This window comes from Emydura macquarii, unplaced genomic scaffold, assembly GCF_026122565.2.
Source record: "Emydura macquarii macquarii isolate MOO-44397 ecotype Brisbane River unplaced genomic scaffold, CSIRO-AGI_Emac_v2 contig_2422, whole genome shotgun sequence".
NCBI lineage: Eukaryota > Metazoa > Chordata > Testudines > Chelidae > Emydura > Emydura macquarii.
The window spans coordinates 13810087-13829722 of NW_027132559.1; the positions used below are offsets into that span (position 1 = coordinate 13810087).

At 38.9% G+C, this 19636-nt stretch overlaps 1 protein-coding gene across 1 annotated transcript in view; it reads left to right on the forward strand.

The window, feature by feature from the left end:
- The window catches only part of TBC1D5 (TBC1 domain family member 5), a 450092-nt gene that overhangs the window by 214244 nt on the left and 216212 nt on the right, over positions 1-19636 (forward strand). The window contains exon 5 of the mRNA XM_067561949.1: positions 492-558. Within this exon, the coding sequence (XP_067418050.1) occupies positions 492-558 (67 nt within the window). The remainder of the gene's footprint in view (positions 1-491; positions 559-19636) is intronic.

The window sequence follows — 19636 nt, forward strand, 5'->3', positions numbered from 1 at the left end:
GGTCTTCCCTGACCGCTCAGTCAATCCAGATAAATCGATCTAACGGTGGCGAATTTGCCACGGTCAGTGTAGACTTAGCCTTAGTTAAAAATCTTTCGCAATATATAAATTGACTTCAGATAAGGCAAATACATTTCTTTTCCATCCATTTTTATTAGGTGTTATCATTTTAAAACATCTTATTCACTTAGTTTAACAACTAGAGAGAAGCTAACTCAAAACCCCAGATACAAACTCTTCTATGGTTTGGGAAAATTTATTTCCAAAACAGAAGCTTGTGGTGTAAGGTCCCCTCTAGTCCAATCAATAACATTCTTTAAGATGGAAGGATGAGAGCTATCCAGGTAAGGTTTTCTGTTTCTTAGCCATGAAACAAATTTGCCACATAGATTAAGGTCACTTGCATATGCCCTTATACACTGTTGCATTCAATATCATTGTGTCCCTTGTCTCATGACTTAAGGTCTGCTTTTTTCATTTTTGTTTGTTAGGAGAATCTCATGAGAATGGAAGAACACATCATGCCTTTGACTCCGATGAAACATTTATTTCTTACAGGTAGGTACTTGTTTGCTATTTAAAAAAATATTTCTTGTTTGACTAGAGGCGGTAGCATCACTTACTAAAAGCCAAAGAGTGGTCCTGGATTATTTAAGAATAATATACGATTTAAACTGAAGCATGGTTTTTTCAGTAGATTGATTTGGTATCTCTTTTTTGATGAATTAACGAATGCTGTAAAAAAACAGATTAATTTTTGGAGCATATTTTATTAGAGGGAAAAAGCAAGTTAAACATTTCAACAACGAAAGTCTCACATGTCCACGAAGTATGTTTTTCAAGAATGTAGTGGCACCAAAGTCTTTCACCTCTAAGTGTGTCACATTAGGTGCTAATAAAATATTTAATTCACCAGGACCATGTTTGTGATCTTCTGCAAAATCACTGAATCTACTGATCACATGGGAGCCTATTGCCTTGTCTACACTGCCAGTGTTGTCGATGGGAGATACGCAAGCTACGTACTGAAACTTGCGCATCTCCCATCTACTTACTAACTTTCACTTACTGCGGCATCTTCACTGCGCTGCGTCAACAGGAAACCCCTTCTGGTCAAAGCAGTATCACTCTTTTCGGGGAGGTGTGTGGGGGGGTACGTCAGCCGGAGAGCACTTCCAGGATCGATTGTGCGGGTCTCCATTGCCCGCTCAATCAATCCCGCTGCATCGATCTGTGTAGCTCGACGCAGCGTCCGCAGCATAGATGTGTACCCTCAGAGCACTTAAAATGTAATTCACAAGAGTATTAAATTGTGTTTTGTTAATACCTATTTTTGATTTATCATCTGCAAACATGACACTATTATATCTCAATTAGTAATAAACGCTAGAAATACCATTTAAGGAAAATGGAGTTAAGTTAACTTTTTTGTTAGCATTGTCATCAGAACTTGAGTCTTGCTTGCGTAAATGTTTGAGGATGTTTGTACTCAAAGCAGAGAAAGCTAATAGGAAGAAAAATTCTAGTTTTGCTTCCTGTATTAGTTGATAACTCAGATAATGGATAAAAGTGGTAGAAATATAGTTTCACACTTTATGTAAACAGAGCCATTTCCATTATTAAATTAACGTTTGAGAACCCTAAACACTTACATCCCTGATTAAGAAAATCCAATAGTTTTGACACAAGTATAGTTTAAAGTATATGTCTGCATAACAAAATCTGATTCTTAAATGTTCAGTAAGTAAAGCCATTATTATCATCAGAGTCTTTCAGATTTATTTATACAATGTGCTAATTAGCTTTTCTGAACAAATACAAAATATCAAAATGAATAACAAAAATAATTATTAACAAACTTAGCCAATGTTAACTGAAGGACTCAAAATCCCCACCCCAAAAAAATCTTCAAACCTCAGGCAAAAAAAAAAAAATCCCTATGCAAATGGATAGACCTTGCAGCAATTCCTGAAGGTCATCCAGTCAGATCAGCAAGGAGAGTGAACTCCTGTGTTGAGGGTTCTTCATTGAAAATATGCTGCCATTATCTACCGGACAGTTAAGTCTCTGGAAGCTGTCAGCTCAAGTACCTCAACTGATCCCAACTGCCAAATTATAACATGAAAGGAGAGTCTATTTCATTTGGGAGTTGGCAATACCCTGCATTTTGCAGGATATGGCCCATAGAAGAATGCAAAGGAATTGCAATCGGAATCATCAAGTCCGACAGGCCAGATTCTGGCCCACATTAAAGATCCTTTGCACTGCTTAAGCCATGAAGAAGCCATAAAGCTGTCCTAAAGGGATAGCAGAGGATTTCTTCTGTGTTAAGAATCCTTGCCTGGTGTAAAGGCTGTGCTACATCACTACAATCCAGCCTCAGGGTGCAGAGGTGAGCTGAGGGAGGGAGAGGCATGACTATAGTACACACTGCATTCTGTCAATACCTGGCTGTCCTATCAGCTCCTTGGGGCTGTTACAAGCCATATAACAGACAAGCTCTGTCATTGCTCTAAGTTATGCTGGGGTCCAAACCAGTGCTGGGTTGCCCTGGGAATCAGGGAGCACAAATTGTCCTTCATTCTCCCCCCTGCCCTAAGAAGAAACATAATAGTATCTTGGCCACACCCCTACTGAATGGTAAGTGTATTCTGAAAGAGAGGTTTCCAGCATAACTTTATAAAACTACCACTGAAGTTCACAAAGATGTTTAAATCAGTGCCTGGCTTTACTGCGGTGCCAGAATATTAATTGATTGTTATCGTTAGAGGCAAGGTGATAAAACAAGCTAGTACAGTAGATTTAAGAAAAACCTTTGGCTTTGAATAGTTGGCAAATCAGCTTGTTATTAAGCAGCATTACAGGATTTAAGTTGTGCAACGAATGTTTTCTGCTCAGTGGCAAGTGGCTCCTACCATATAACATGACCAGCTGTAAATTTGCTGATAGATTTGAATGCACCCTTAATAGTCCTCTGTGCTGCATGTTATGTTAAGATGAACAGACAAAAACTTGGTGAGCAAGAAAACATGAATGTTAAACTAGATTGATTGTATGCAGTGTTGTCATAGCAGTGTTGGTCCCAGGATATTAGAAAGACAAGGTGGGTTACACAGAGCTAGAAAGCTTGTCTCTCTCACCAACAAGTTGGTCCATTAAAAGACATTGTCATCCATGTCTCTTTAAACGACATTGAAACATAATGGTGGTAAAGATTTTACCTGTGATACAGGTATTTGTTTACTAATCTTTTTCCGTGCTATTCAAGTATCTTTCCAAGGATGTAATGTCCATCAGAGAACATTTTAAAATTAATATTATTTTGAGTAAAATTATTTACTTGAATAAATTACTAATTTGATAGTATATAGCAGCTCCTCTGTCCTATTATAGTGCATCATACTTAGAGACTTTGTTAAGGGGTTACTGACCTAACAGGCAGTAGCCTTATGGGTCAGTGCAAGTGTCATATGTAGAGTTAGCTGATGTGCACTAAATCCAATTGAAAAGTTTCCCTGGAGGAAAAAAATGTCCTTGTCTGTTTAAAAAAATAACATAGTAATTTAATATCAACAGCAGTTGCATTCAGAATTTAGGAAAACAGATTTAGGAAAAGCACATAGTTACAGGTGCTCAAGAAAATTTGAAAGTACAATATTAACTTTTTTCGTTAATGTATAACTAATCCCCAAATCATGTTGTTTTAACCAATATTTGGAGAGGGGGGGGGAGAGGGGGAAGGTTTTCCTTGCTACAATACAAAAATCTTGTATGACAAGTTTTAGCCTGGAGTTAATATTTATCATCAAGTTTTAGCCTGGTCGTTAACTACAGCGATACTGATGGTGCTGCAATAATATTTGTGACTTAAAATGGTTTATACATAGTTTGTATCCTTCTAGCGTGTGGATCATGTTTGCATTTGTTATAACTGATGTAGTTAATTCTGCTTAAATTTAGATAAGTGGGTGTCTTCTCCTAGCTCATTAAGCAGTGGAAATGACAAGCATGTGACTGGGACACTTCTAAGTATTCTGCGAAGTTATGGATACATCCTGGTTAGGTAGCAGAGAATTATGTAGTTGATCTTCAGCTTCTAATTCAGATTATTCTCTGTGTGTTTGAAAAAAAGCTTTAGTAGAGTAAGCTGTGATTAAATATTCTATCTTTGTAAGATATCATTGAAAGCTTGAAGTTCACTAATGGTAACATTTAAACAGTGTGGATAGTTTGTCATTTTTTTGGTATATGCGTACTCTCATCATTAATTCAATTATTTTGGAAGAACTTGTTTTTTCCTTTAAATATGTGTTTGATCGCAACACTGCTGTGATGTTATACCAGCACAGCAGAAGCCCTTGCTAGGTGTGCAAATGGGTCACTTGGACAACAAATCAAGCTATACTCACTATCTGCAATACAGTGCCACTGGAAAGTAGAAACACTGTCTTTCTCTACTTCCCAAGGGCAGCTGACCTCCTCCTCGCCAAAGAGGTGAACCCTTTGCCAGCACATGTGACTATAGACTATTACATTAATCTGTTTAGCTGCAGTACCAGCTGCTTGCATGTTTTTAATTATCTTATTAGATGGTATGACAGTGACCTATGAAATAAAATGAAGGTGAATATTTTTTAACTTTTTATTTTACAGGCAGTTTTTCTAAATTTATTTTAATGACCTAATTGTTACTTTTAGGGAGAGCTATAGATGCAGACATTCATTTTGGCTGTATAGAATCTAACATCTCAAGGACATTTGTTTTCTTCAAAGGTGTTTTCATACATTAATACTACTAATAATAAAGATATGGACAAAAAAAGCTCACTTTTCAGTTTTTTGTTGATTAACATATTTTATGATTCTGAAACTCATGACCAATACACTTGAATAATTTCTTAATTTTTTTGCATCATACTTGACTTTAATTTCTAGTTTCCCAATGTATCACAACACCTTTCTTCCAACAGCAACCCTTTCTTCCAATAGGGTCTAATTTCCATGACCACAAGTGGTCATTCAACATTCTGGGATGTGCAGACACTGTGTGTTCCTCTTTCTGTTATATGCAGTGTTGTGGTAACTGTGTCGGTCCCAGGATATTAGAGAGACAAGGGGGATGAGTTAATATCTTTTATTGGAAGTTGGTTCAGTGAAAGATATTACCTCACCCACCATGTCTCTCTAATATCTTGAGACCAACATGGCTACCACATTGAAAGCTTGTCTGTCTAACTAATAAAAGATATTATCTCACCCATCTCGTCCCTCTTTCTGCTGTCATTCAGGCAGTGAAATGATCTGGGTATAAAAAGATGTTGGCACACAATCTTCCTCTACTTGACAGGCTCTGCTTCTCAGTTGTTTCCTGTCTCCTTGCAGGATGGTCCTGCTGGGGGGAGCATTTTTCCTGTGCTCCAGCCAATGACTGTAATCCCTGTGGAGCACACACTGAAGAAAGGAAGCAAGAGAGGGAAGCTGTGCCTCCGTTTTTCCATCCCTCTCCAGCTGTCTGTCATGAGGCTAGTTTGCACAGTGCTCCCACCTTGTGTAACTCTTGTAACTGCTCAGAAGCACTTCTCTCCCATTCTCTCAAGCTTCCTTGGTTGTCGTCACTGGGTTTTTTTTTAAATCACCTGCAAGAAAGAATATGGCTTCTCTTTCTCATGTGGTCAAAGATCTCCTACAGAAGAGGAAAATGGAGGCAGATCTGGAGCCTCTCTGCCATTACAGCCTCTTTTCTCCTCCCCCTTCTACGTCCTCCATAAAGAACACCAAGTGATCGTTCCTATATGGTTTTTCACATATCTCAGACACTAAAAATTAGAACAGAAAGCCTATTGGACTCCTATCTTTCTGTAAGGAAGTTCCTCTCAGAGCTTGACTTCATTGTGCACCCCTCTGTTTCCAAGACCGAGAGGTCAGGCTATCCCAACCCCCTTAAGCTTTCACCTTACAAGAAACTTGAAATAGACGGCTTCCCAGTTGGGTTCCCAGCTGACCATAAGGTCTCCCAGTTAAAACTTGATTTTGTCTGTTGAACCTCAATCTCTCCTTGTAGTCCTCTGCTCTGACCCTTTTGAACCATTAAATTTGATTGTCTTTAACCTTCTCTTAGTGGAGGTGGCCTGTGTGGTTGCCGTCACTTCATCTCCATGTTTGGGCACTCCAGTTTTGATTTTCTGTGAGGGAAAGGTACTCCTCTTTACCCATCCTGGTTTTCTCCCTCGGAGATTTTTCTTTGAATACCAAGAGTCCCAAAAAGGTCCTGTGAAATTTTGTGGATGTGCAGAGCACTTTGAAGATTTACATTCTTCTCTAAATCCTGTCAGAAATTCCCTTCCTTTCTCATTCTGTTTGGGGCCCTTGTAAAGCTGTCGCATATGTCTTGTCACATTTTTTAATCCACATTCTTTACTTTACAGCTGATCTCCTCTGTACAAACCTCTTCCTGGCCACTCTACTAGAGCAGTTTACACCTTTTTGAAGGAAGAAGCCTCAGTTGAGGCATCTTTTCTCAACACTACTCTGTGGCTCTACCTACTTCGGCAAACACTCATGGCGGTACCTTATCTTTTTCCTAAGTAGTGGAGGTGATCTTTATTTTCCAGGAAGTGGAGAAGCTAATGCAGGCTTCCACCTCGTTCCCCCTTTGATTACAGGACCTGGGTGTGTGGTTAGAAATAGGAGGATGAGCACAAACTAACATGCTTGCTTAAAGCTTTAGAAATTCTTAGGTGGAGATCAGAGCCTATGAGAAGAATTGGGTGCCAAAATCTTCTTTATCCAGAAGGGCTCCTTGACAGATTGATGCTAAAAAGAGAAAAACCAAGGACTGGCATTGCCTTCCCCACATCCTCAGAAAGCAATTTTACATTATTATTTTTTCTGGTTGGCTTGTAAACGTCTGGCAAAGGGAACTCCTTTCCCAATCTTTCATTTCCTCATATTCATTACATTATTACACTGTTTTTTTCATTAAGGGTAGCTTTCCTCTCCCACTCTGATTTCAGACACTTGAGTGAAATGGGTCTGTTTATGAAACACCAATTCAGCACTTTTCAGGGAAATTGGCTGTAACTATTTGTACCCAGAAAAAAAGCCATCAGTAAGGCATTCTTGGTGAAAGGAGCCTGGGTGAGGCCTCTAAGAGTATGTCTACACTGCAGTTAAAAACCTGCAGCTGGCCTGTGCCGGCTGGCTAAGGTTTGTGGGGCTTGAGATCAGAGGCTGTTTAATTGTGGTGTAGACATTCAGGCACGGGCTGGAGAAAGGGCTCTGGACTCTACAAGGTGGGAGGGTCTGAGAGCTCAGGCTGCAGCCAACCCCCATACATCTACACTACAGTTAAACAGTCCCATAGCTGGAGTCAGCTGGGCCGGGCCAGCTGCAGGTGTCTCATTGCCATAAACAAACCCTAAGTGCTACTGTAACGTTAGTAAATGAGAAGTGCTCAGCTGTGGAAGTCTGCCACAAGTCAGAATGAACTCAGGTCTTCCCTTGTTTAATAAGCACCTCAAGGCCCATCTCTTTCCATCAGCCTTACCTTAGTAAGAGATGGTGACACACACACAACATCCAAGGGTGGAACAGAGAACGTTTTCCTTACAAGGATCAAGCTGAAGCTAAATGCTATAATGAATATCTCAATATAGAAATAAATTGCAGTAGGTATCAATACAGGTTTTACCTAAAATTGTAGCATACAATCTATTGAGACAAGTGACCCAAGAAATAGCACTCAGTTTGACTCACAGATACAGTATAATGAATCTGATATAATGTTGTTTGGAAACTTATACTCCAGTTGTTGATCTACTGTATGCGCACAGTAACCACTGTGGTTAAATGTACTTTATGTGAGTGCAAAACAGTGCACTGTTTGCTAAAATGTTACTAAACCCCAGCAATATTGAAAACCACAATAATAGAATTACTGTTTGTTCTGAAATCTAAGGAGGAGACACCTGTGGTAAGAACAGGGGACAAAAAATGCAATTAAGTGATAAACATCATCTTCTAAGAGTTTAGTGAAAGGGTTTTGGTGAAGAACAAAAACTGTAAACAACTGTAACTGTAAACAAAAACTACGTAGCACTTGGGGTCAGTCTTGTCCTATTTGCAGAATTTCAATACAATTTAATGTTCTAATTTACAGTAAGCACCACGAGTCCTTTAATGATCTTTAAATAAATAAATAAAACCATGTGCATTAATGTCATTGTCTTAAGCTTTAAAACTTTTTATAAATCCTCCCATATCCTACACAGTCTGACAACTGCTCATTGCTAAAAAAAAAGCATGACTTTAAATATTTATTAAAAACTCTTAAGCACAGCAGGTCTAAGTAATGCAGTATCAGAATTCCTTTAAAACTCAACGCTCAAATCATCTTTGTGCCAATGTGACTGAAATTGACGGATAGATGGCACCACATTCTTCCTGGTGTTGAGTTGCACATTTTCAGATCTTAATCATACTGGCATTTGCTCCTTGGAGAGGAAAACTAGTCCATAAGGTTCTTAGTGGCCTAAAAGCAAGAACATCTGCCGCAGAACCATGAGTGAGTTGTTGGCTGAGTTTAGCAGCAAGGGAGCCTGCAGATGATCAATTCCTTTCTCAGCACTAGGTGTCATTGCAGCCAGTAGATTTTACATGGAGAAGTACTGTACTACATGTTGCAACAGAACTACTGCAGCTTACCCAAGAACTTGGTTTCCATATAGACTCTGCTGAAAGTAAATATGATTAGTAATTTCATTTTGCTGAACTACTATGCTGAACTACTATGCTGAAGTTAAATATAAAGTATATAAAAGAGCTGAGGACTGAGTTTGGTTGTCCAAAAAGTATGAATAGAAAATTATCCAAAAATAGTATAAAATTGAAATAATTCAGAAGAGCAATGAGCAACTTCTTTGCAACATGAGTGCCTCTAATTTAACCTACTGAATAAAACCAATCCGAACTAATAGGGAAAAAATAAAATATTTATTTCATGAAATCACTAAGTCACTCGGCTATGATGATGAGTTCAAAATGAATGGATTTACTGTGAGGGGGGGACATTTTCAATGTCTTTCTAACCAATAAGCCTGCAATATGCACATGAACTAAAACAAGCTGTGATTGATTGTCAACCTGCATGTTGTCATGCACTCAGTCGCATAAATGTTTTGAAGTTGTAAATGTGTGTAAACACTTTTTAAAAAACTCTTATAATGAGATCTCTCTGATGCAAGAGAACTCTTTCCTGATTCTTCTTCTGTGCCCTAGTTACACCAGTGCAGACACCAGTGAAGCAGGGTGTCAACAAATAGGAATACAGAAATGTTGGTACCCTCTAGCAGCACAGTTGTACCTCCACCCTTCCTGTGTGCCTCTCTCTTTAGCTGGATAATTGTCAGAGCTGTAACTTTTAACTTTCATTATTAACTTCTACAAAACATTCCATCTTTAGTCTGTCTTGAAGAGCAGGTGTATGTATTGGTATAAGAAGAGCACATAAGGGAATTACTAGGGGCCTGACTACCAGTTTGCTAGTGGATATAAATACAAGTGGGAGACAACAAATCTAATGTTAGACCTATCAGGAGGAATTATACATCTTGTCTAGTCCCTTTTCTGCCTGAATATTAACTAGGGAGAATTAATACATGGTACCTGGAGGACTCACCAATTAAAAAAAAAAAAAAAGTGCCTGTCAGTGCTAAAAAGAAAATGTGCAAGGCCCTCCATCTTATTAACACAGCTTCTGTTCCAGAGGACTGGAGGGTAGCAAATGTGGTACCTTTATTTACAAAGGGCTCTCAGGGTGATCTGGGGAATTAGAGGAGAAAGCCATATATATATATAAATGGCAAATTGGTTGAAACAAAACTTTAATCCCCTGGAATACCATAATTTGATAGCATCTAGCTAGCACAGTTTGTGCCAATCAAAATTGTCTCTCTCTAATAACTTTAAATTCTTTGAGTGTGTCAATAAGTTAGTAGGTAGAAGAGAACCAGTTGACATAACTTACTTATTTTCAAATGCAGTTGACAAAATCCATCAACAGAGTCCTCTTTAGCTAAGTAGTCATGAGGTGAGAGGCAAAGTATTGTCATAGATCAAAAACTGGCTTGGAGACAGAAAACCAAGAGTAGGATTAAATGGTAAATTTTATTCTTGACAAAAGATTTCTCAAAGTCTCCTACTAGTTTCAATGCTGCCAGTTATATGAATGATCTGGAAAGGGCAGTGAGCAGTGAGGTAGCAAAATTTACAGATATGACAAGGTTATCAAGGTTAGTCTGGACCAGAGAGGACTGAGTAACTTCAGAGGAACCTATCCAAACTAGGTGAATGGGTAACACAGTAAAGTTGAATGTTGATTTAAAAAAAAAAAGGGGGGGGGGGGGGAGGAAATTAAGCTACTTGTATTCCTTATAAGGATCTAAATAACTTTCCTGAGAGGATACTGCTATTTGAGCATCATTGTAGACAGCTCACTGAAGACCTCTGCTCAATGTGCAACTGCAGTCAAAAAAGCAAACAAGATGTTAGGATGTATGAGGAATGGGATGAAGAGTAACACAGAAAATCTTATAATGCCATCATATAAATCAGTGTTGTGGCCTCATTTGGAGTACTGTGTATAATATTGGCACCCCAATCTCAAAAAGTATATTGCTGCTGGTTCAGAGAAGGGCAACGTGATTGATATGGGACATGGAAAAACCCTCCTAAGAAAAGAAATTGGAAAAAGTTCTAATTATTTACCTTAGAAAGGAGATGAATAAGAGGGATCATGATAAAAGTATATTAAATAATGAATGATATAGAGAAAGTAGATCAGGAGTTTCTGTTCCCTTTGTCTAATAACACACAGAGGGGACATTCAATTAAATCAAAAGGTGACACATTCAAAACTTATAAAAGGAAATATATTTTTATGCAGTATATAATTAAACTGTGAAATTCACGGCCACATCCCTATCTCATTGCCACATGTTACTGAGGCTGAGAACTTAGGAAGATTCAAAAGTAGATTGGACATTTATATAGATAACAAGAATATCCAAAGCTCTTATAGTTAATGCTAAAAGATTTTGGAAGGGATATTAAATCTCATGCTTCAGGGCTAAAGTCTACCTTTAGAGATCAGAACGGGACCTGTTTGGAAGGGGGGCAACAAATTACCTCACATATGCCTCCTGCAGGTTCTCATGCCTTCCTCTGAACCATTTGGTGTTGGCCACCATCCTAGACAGGGTACTAGATGAACTTCAGGTCTGATCCACTGTGGCAGTTCCTATGATGAATTCCCGTGTCCTGCCTAGGTGGCCTTAGTAGAATGAGCTTAGATCTTGAGGGAAGAAGAGACAGCATTCTCCTTGAAGCTTATTTGGTCATTATTACTTCTGTCTGTTTTTGTCATATTATCTAAGGTTTGCAGAACAGTTAAATATAGCTTGAAACATACCGCCACCCACAGACTTCCTGCCTGACCTTGGACAGATTGTTCTGTTTCTTTGCCACAGTTTTCCCATCTGTAAAAATGAGGACATTTCTGTACCTCATAGGCTTAATATATTGATGCTTATGAAAAATTCTGATCTCACAGTGAGTGCTGTAGAAAAGCTTATACAAAAAATAAAAGCACTCAGCTGTATTCTGGCAGTGGACTTGCGATGGTTACTTAAATGTGGAGACGTGGTAATGTAATATCACGATGGTGAAAAGCACAGCACTAGTAACTGGAATTCTCAGAGTTCCTCCCTCACTTTCTTCCCTAATCACAGTTCTAAAGAATATCTCTCTCTCTTCCATGCGGGAGCTAGGGAATTATATGCCATTCATCTCTCCTCACCCATGATCTCTGCATCTCTTTCTCAGAACAGTGGGATCTTCTGAGTGCTAAGCACTCAGAAAATCACTTAAGTGCCTAAATGGGGATCATATAACTACCTTAGGTAGATAAATGAGATCTGAGTTCTTCTGAAAATCTGACCCTGAATCGTGGACCTTGCAGCCATGAGAATTAATATGACTTCATAGTGATCCCAAGATTTTCTCCACATGCTATATCTGTTCAGAAGTTCTGGCCAGAACAGGAAAAATAATAGTCTTTTCCAAACAAACACAGTCTCTAGTCTAGGTGTGGAAGTGGTGCTTGGCAGTGGGTAAACCCTCTTTGTTTTAAGTTTGTTTTGCTTTGCTTTTTGTGTGCTTCTCAAAAATACCATTCTTTTTATGTTCCCATTTTTGTGCAGTAAACTCCTGTATTTTCATCACATTACTTTCTGCTTTTTAAAATGCTATCTTTACACTGTGATAAATAAAACAAACTCTGTGTGTTTCTTGGATGCATGCAGGAGCTGTATGTTTGACACGAGCTGTTGCTTTCATTTAAATGTAAATATTACATTTAGATATTCAGATTTTCTCATCAATAATGACCTCAAATTGCAGAGCATAAGGCACAATAATTAGGGAAATCATTTAGTGTCTGACAGCATATAGCATCAATAACTTGTTGCTTCATTGAGTGCTTGTGGAGGTTGAGTTGGGGTCTCAACACATTTAAATAAAAACATTTAAAATAAGTAAACTGAATTAAAATGTCAAATCAGTTTGACTGGGCCTATGTACATTGTGCTACTTCACATTTTTTTTTCTAACAGTAATAGCATTGCTCAAATATTCTTTTTACCCATGTCTTTGGGATCCTTCTGCTGGGGACCCTTTTTTCTCCCCTTGTGTAGTGGCCCAGAACAGGGATCCGGCTTGGGATCTATAGACCGTGATCTGGAATATAAGTGTAAATGCCTGAGCCCCAACAGTAGTGCTGTTCTGTCCTCTCCTGTGCTACAGTACTGTGTGCGCTGTTGTTCGTTATCTGCATATTGTTTCAGAGATTCAACTGTTTGGCTTCATTATGGAAAAAAAATCTTTAAATAAAAATAAGTTTAAAATATTTCCAGATACAGGAAGCAGAAGAGCCGTGTACAGTTCCTAATTGCCTTTTAGATAGTATGAGTTCCCTCATTACCTGTGATTTAAGCTAAAAATGAAGTAATTATAGATAACAGTGTTTATCTGGTTGATCTTGGCACCTGCAGTCCTAATGCTCAAGCTTTTCCCATTTTGCTGATGTTCCTAATTTCCACCTCTTACACTTCTACTGATTCTAATGCCTGGTGTCCAATATGAATTCCTACCCTGTTTGAATATTATACTGTGTAAAGGCTCCCTGTTTTAGCTAGTAGACTTCCTAGGACATGCGTTCATGTAAATGAACAGTATCTCATATAAGTCCTATTTTTGGGTAAAATGTTATGTTCCGTATCCTACAGCAGTTACTTAATGTTGATTAGTAGGATTTTGGCTGTCCCTTCCTCTTTCTGCTTTTGTTTGACCTAAATGGAATTGTTTGTTTCATAGTGTTTTGGGATAGGTGCAAACCACATTATTTAACATATCTATGTCAATATATTTTACTTCAGGTTTTCCATTATGTTGTACATCTGGAGTCAGCAGCAGACCTGGGAGCTGCTGGCATAGGAGCTAAGCTCTATCCATTGAAAAGTCTCTCTTTCAGCTCCCCTTCCAGAACTACAACAGCCAGACCGCGTCCTCTTCAGAATAGTAGAAAATCCTTATTCAATAAATGCCAGAATTACTTACCAGAACAAAATATTCTTATCCCTCTCTGTTTTGGCTCCTAATTACATCATTGGACTCTATGTCGAAGAAGTAATTCCTGTCTGAGACTTTGCAGTATCCTGCTACTCTGCAGGCCCAGTGGTGCAGAAAAGGCAAAAAGAATAACATTTTTTTCAAAAGCACCTAAGTGATGTAGAAACCAAGTCCCATTAACTTTGAATAAGATTTAAGCTCCCAGATTCCAAAGTCACTTATGAAAGTGGGACTTAGGAGCCTAAGTCACGTAGTCCGGCATGCCTGAAAATTTTAACCAGAGTGCCTAGGGCAGAATTCTGCCCATTATGCTCCCTCTTTTCCTACAAGGTATAGTACTTTAAATGTTACAGAGCCATTCCAATTCACCCCAGTTTGAGAAAGGATCACACTGGATCCCTCCTCCGCACCTGGATCTCAGCCAAATGGGCAGGTATGGCAGGCTGTCCCTGTAGTTCAGCAGCCATGGATAAAATGGAGCTGCTCCTATTCTCTGAATGGACTCCACCTTCTTGCGGTGTGGATTCCATCTCCTAGAGCAGCCTCATGAGATAAGTAGTTTCAGCTGCTGGGCCGTTCAGTTTCATCTTAGCAACTACTGCTGCTGACAACAGTATTTACAATGCATCTGCTCCCCTTCCAGCTGCCCACAGGCAGTGGGACGATGGTGCAGATGCTGCTTAGGCCTCAGCAGAGCAGGCCAATGTCATAAGAATTTGTGATCCTTAAAAGGGGAAGTCAACTTTTTATTCTTTAGGGGCCTACACATTGTGCCTTCCAAGCTCTGCAGTCAAGCAGTGAGACAACACAGGAAAGACGTGCATGGATGGTTTTCACAGTGGACAGCAGCTTCTCCTGTGGGTCGCAGCAGTCTTTAACAAAAGCCTTTCCCTTTGGGTCCAGGCACTTACACTCAGATTTCAGGTCATGGTGTGGATTCCATGCTAGTTCTCCTCCAAGGAGTAAGATTGTCTCTAGCAGGATAATAAATAGGTCTCAAAGAGATAGGCAGAGGAAACCCTTGAACAGTGATGTGAGAGCAGCCCCCTGATCAACCCATTTGGGGTTCTTTCAGGCAGCCGAACATGTCACAGTTCCTGTTTGGCTCAGGCCATCAGCAAATAAACAAAAAGCACTTGGGAAGTATTTGAAGGATGAAGCTCCCATTGCTTTCCAAATTATTGGATACTAAGGGGTAAATACAGGAATACACTTAAAAATATTCAAAAGATCTGAAGAGGAGTCAGGAAAAAGGAACACAATGAGGAACAGAAGATATTTTTTCTTCTGGACCCTTGTTGGGGGAATCTCCAGCTTAAACTATAGTAAGCACAAGCAAGGCACACACACACCACCTTTTTTTCCCCACAAGGATGCGAGGGTCACTGCCTTAGTTGCAGTGAGGTACAGTGATTCCCACAAGGGGGTGGAATTCCAAAAGAAACCACAGTTTAAAAAAAGAACAATAAACTTACACCGGTTGATGCAAGGTACACCTGTGGCTTCAGTTATTCTGGGATGCCCCTCTAGAAGATAACCTGTTGCCAGCTCGAATTCCTCCCAGACAATAGTCACATGCGGTCATGCCCTAGAAGGCTCATCTCTGGAAGAAATGCCTTGTACCCTCAGCAATTTGCTGTAGGATAAAAGTTTTTTGCCTTATCAGTAACTAAAATAACTCAGGGCCTCAGGACGAAAGGCATTTACCTTTCTTATCCAAATAGAGTAGGTGAGAAAAAAATAGTGAAACAGAAGTATATTTTGGATCAGAGGCGTCCACTTAGGCATGGTGCCCACTCCTTTAAGTAAAACACATACCATTTCCAATTGGGGAAACGTGGGACAGACACTTCAGTTTTGTGAACAAGGAACCTCTCCTCGCTTCACAGGATAGATATTAAAAATAATCAGTAATTGATTCTTGCTACAACCCAATGCCTCAGGTACATAAGTGTCTGAGCCACTGACATCTGATAACTTCAGAAAAGAGACTGGTTAAAAGAAGGCATTTATCTCTTCCTGCACATTCATAGAATCAGTGTCACAGAAATGTAGGCCTGGAAGGGCCTTCTAGAGATCATCACATCCAGACACCTGTACTGAAGCAGGACCAAGCGAACCTAGACCATTCCTGACAGGTATTTGTCCAGCCTGTTCTTAAGCACCTCCAGTGATGGGGATTCCACAGCCTGACTGAAAAGCTTATTCCAGAACCTAACTGCCTTTCTAGTTGGAAAGTTTTTCCTAGTATCTAACGTAAATCTCTCTTGCTACAGATTAAGCCCATTACTTCTTGTCCTACCTTCAGTGGACATAGAGAACAAATGGATCACTATCCTCTTTATAGCAGCCATTAACATATTTGAAGACTGTTATCAGGTTCCCCCCTCAGTTGTCTTTTCTGAAAACTAAACATGCCATTTTTTTTCAACCTTTCCTCATAGGTCCGGTTTTCTAAACTGTGGATAATTTTGGTGCTTTCTCCTGTTTATCCACATCTTTCCTAAAGTGTGGTACCCAGAATTGGAGGTTGTACTCTAGCAGAGGCCTCACTAGCACTGAGCAGAGTGGGATAATTCCTTCCTGTGTCTTGTATAGGACACTCCTGTTCATATGCCCCAGAATATTTGCGTTTTTCACAGCTGCAGCACATTGTTGGCCATATTCACTTTGTGATCCACTATAATCCCCCCAGAACCTTTTCAGAAGTACTACTGCCTAGCCAGTTATTCTTAAAACTGGAACTCATTTTGTGGTTGTGTGTTTGTTTTTTCCTTCCTATGTGAAGTACTTGGGACTTCTCTTTATTGAATTTCATCTTTCATTTAAGGCTCATTCTCTAATTTGTCAAATTGCTTGGAGGACAGGATTAGAATTCAAAAGTGCTTGCATTTTATAAGCGTACTCTTCACTCCATTATCCAAGTCATTAATGCAAATATTAAATATAATATTTGACCCCACTAGTTATGCCTTCCCAGTTTGACAGCAAACTATTGATGACTATTCTTTTAGTACAGTCTTTCAATCAGTTGTGCACCCACCTTATAGTAATTTCATCTACACCATATTTTTCTAGTGTGTTTTTGAAACTGTTATGTGGGACTGTGTGAAAAGTCTTACTAAAATGAAGATATATTACATCTACAGCTTCCACTAAACCAGTAACCCTGTCAAAAAAGATTTCTAAGAGCTCAGTGTTGTTTCTTGTAACCAAGAAAGTATGCATGAATGGAGCAGGCTAGAATCTAACATTCCTTAGCATACTTATAAAGACATTTATATTCAAGAGGGTAACACAGGTGTCAAAGAATAGAAAAGGTGAAAGAGAATTGAGAAGTCTTAGAGAGAGAAGCTGGCTCCTTCAGTCACTTGCAGATTCAGCCTCCATTCCAGAAATCTGCCTCCCTTACCATTCATGAGTATAGAGTACTTTTTTTTCACATTCAAGTAATGCAACCATCCCAAGCTCACTCCAATAAAACTTTTATGCCACACCTTTGCCATTAAAGATGCAGTCAAAAGCAAGGTAAGAAATGCAGAAGTTGAGGTTCTATAAGTAACAGTATTTCAGCTGCATGTTTGATACTACATATTTGAAAATATGACCATTAATATATTAGACTGCACATTTAACCAATTAAGCAGGAATATAACATACGTGCAAGACAGCCCAGTTATTAAAATTTGCATCTCCCTTTATTTTAATTAAGCAATCCAAATGTTGTATTAATACATGCTTTTGCATTTAATTTTCTAGTTTGATTTAAAACAATTGCTTCTGCTTATTAATAGTTTAAATGATTCCAATTGGCTTTTGAAGTTCACACCTCAGTAAAGCAAATGGAGTGTGGTAGACTTGAGTTCCAATCTTCATTGCTCATTTCTTTTTTTGACTTCAGACTTTGGTTAATAGAGCACCTGTGTATGAGTTTACATTGTGGAGGATACATCATCTTTGGGGGAAAAAAAAATCTTTTTAAATAATGACAGCTAAATACTTATTGAATGTTGTAGAATGCAGCCAATATTGTAAACAGCCTCTAAAATTGTGGGATTTATGATTTTTTTAAACACCTTATCTTCTTCTGTCGCTGATATAAAGCTGGTTTTCTTGATTTATTTTGTGCTAAATTTCAAATAAATGTTTAGTTTCCATCATGTGAAATGTCTGAGCAGCATCCCCTGTGCATGCCTGGCTGGACAAAGAGCATTGTTGAATGATGTCATGTGGGGGGCATGATTTTGTTAAACTCTGCTACAATCATAGTAAATTTCTACTGAGCAAGCACACAATAATTTTTTCAATTGCTTAGAACTTTTTTTTAGTTTTTCCACAAGTCCAAACAGGGTGTGGATTATGTTCTTGCCAGATTTCAGCTTCAACTGTTTTACTGTAGGTTTGTTGAAAATGTGTCTTTCGAATGTAGTTACACTGAGAAATATGTATCATTACCACTGTACTAACTTAAGCCGTTAAAGTCGTTTTGCTCAAATTTTCCAAAATAACTTATCTCCAAGCAGAGACCAAGCCTAGAAATTTTCAGTTCTAAAGCAGGGGAATGTTTTGGAAGTTTTATTAATATGTGAAATCTAAGTTATAGTGAGATCTTTTTTTAAATTTTAGCTGCTGTAAATCAGTCACCACTGGCAACTGCTGTAATCAACATATTTGCACAGGTTCCGTTCTTGGTTACACACGTTTACATCTACGCTAAGGCAGTGGACATCAATATGTCAGTGCAAAGTAATTCAGTGAATATAATTCACTTTTAAAACTGTAAATACCACCAGAATCTGACCTATTGTATACATGAGGCATAGGTACACCTGCTTGGCAGATGTTCTAATGGCACGTGTGATGTTGCAGAACTGGTTAGGAAAGGAAATGAAGAATACTATGCCCAGTAGAAACCATAGGGGAATTTAGGTAGGCAGAATACTATAGTTACCTGTGTTTAAATTTGGCTGGGACAATAGGGGCCAGATTCTTCCTTAAACTGTGTCCACTTTACACTTCACATACAGCACAAAAAAACAGCCCTAGTGCCAGAATAGCCAGCGTAGAAACAAGATCCTCTTGTACAGAGCCAGTGCAGTGACTTCTATCATGTCATACCCACTTCTGTCTGACAGTGGAGGGGTCAGAACTGCCACTTTCTTGCACCCTGGCAATCTGCTACCCTTGGAGCTGTTAGCAGATGGCACAAGTTTAAAGCAATCTTTAGTCCAGACGGACCAAAATTGGAGGAAGACGAAGATTTCTTAAAGCAGCCTTAACATACCACCACAGTTTTGCTCAGCTCTTCTGCTACAGCCAAGGAACTGGGCCTAGAAGTAAATTGTTAATCAAGGAAACAGGGCTTATGTGAAATTCACCACTTCTTAATTGAAAGATAATAGCTCCACTGGCATAGTGCCTCGACAGTCAAATTTGGGGGTATTTGTTCAGGACTTTGGGGGTATTTGTTCAGGATTGTCTCAAAGGAATTGGAGGGAGAATTCTTATAGCACCTGGATGACCTAGCCTGTCCCTGTTTAAGCAATGAGATCTGATATGATCACGCCTTGAGATTAAAAGAGTGATTTCTCCATTTCTGGTTTACAGTTTCTCCCTGGGAAACCAAGTGAACCTCCCAAGAGAAAATGGAAAAAGGAGATTTTACCTTAAGGATATAACTTTCACCACAGCACATTGCTGAGGCATATATGCCCTTGAATGTGCCCCTGATGATATACACTGAAATTACCATTAGAATTTGTGATTGACTTTAGAAAAATCTTTCTGAGAAGGTCTGGGCTTCTTTGGTCTTTGGCTAGATCATCAAGTGACTAGTATTGTTCTTGAGATTGAATTCAAAGGAAGATGTAGGAAATATGGTCTAATTCTAAAATAGGTCTAATTCTTTTATTCAAACTCAGTAAATGGTTTGGGACAATTAATTTCCAATTGT